This window comes from Tachysurus fulvidraco, chromosome 23, assembly GCF_022655615.1.
Source record: "Tachysurus fulvidraco isolate hzauxx_2018 chromosome 23, HZAU_PFXX_2.0, whole genome shotgun sequence".
Lineage (NCBI taxonomy): Eukaryota > Metazoa > Chordata > Actinopteri > Siluriformes > Bagridae > Tachysurus > Tachysurus fulvidraco.
Genome location: NC_062540.1, coordinates 1,478,406 through 1,479,010, shown reverse-complemented (window position 1 = coordinate 1,479,010; position 605 = coordinate 1,478,406). Strand labels below are relative to the sequence as shown.

At 40.7% G+C, this 605-nt stretch overlaps 1 protein-coding gene across 1 annotated transcript in view; it reads left to right on the top strand.

The window, feature by feature from the left end:
* The first annotated feature begins 503 nt into the window (after positions 1-503).
* The window catches only part of LOC113654949 (urokinase plasminogen activator surface receptor-like), a 2,456-nt gene continuing 2,354 nt past the window's right edge, over positions 504-605 (top strand). Inside the window, exon 1 of the mRNA XM_047807120.1 lies at positions 504-605. This exon is cut by the window's right edge and continues 24 nt beyond it. Coding sequence (XP_047663076.1) covers positions 581-605 — 25 coding nt within the window. The 5' untranslated portion in view covers positions 504-580.

The following is a 605-nucleotide window of genomic DNA, read 5'->3' as shown; positions in this document are numbered from 1 at the left end:
AAAGCTGTGTGTCTGAGTTAACGGAGATGAAGGTCACTGGCGCTCCAGCAAGACGCCTTTATCTCAGCCTGGTCATGCTGATAAGCAGTTTACACAGACTGGGATTTTTGTTAGAAAGACTGAGAGGGAAGTGTGTAGATAGAGAAGGTGAATGATACGCCATGTTACAGCTCTACACTCCAACACACGAAAGTGAAGTTCATTTACAGCAAATCAGAATAATACAGAGTGTATTTTGTGTTTGACAAATCACTTAGAAGAAGAAATACACACACACACACACACACACACACACACACACACACACACACACACACACACACACACACACACAATGTTTCTTACCTCACATCTGTGTTTTGCCACTAAAGACCAAAATCTTTCATTCTTATTCGTTAGACTTTTTTTTTTTTTTTTAACGTACCATGAGTTTAAGGCCAAATTTGAAAACGTTGCCATGGCTACAGAAGAAGTTTAATACTGTAGAAGGAAACCACGCCTTCATCAACCTGTCGACTTGTTTATATCCAATCTAATCAGCAGGCTCCATCACTTTCTCACCTTCAGGATTCCTTCAGCAATGGAACTGCAGCTCACACTGATTC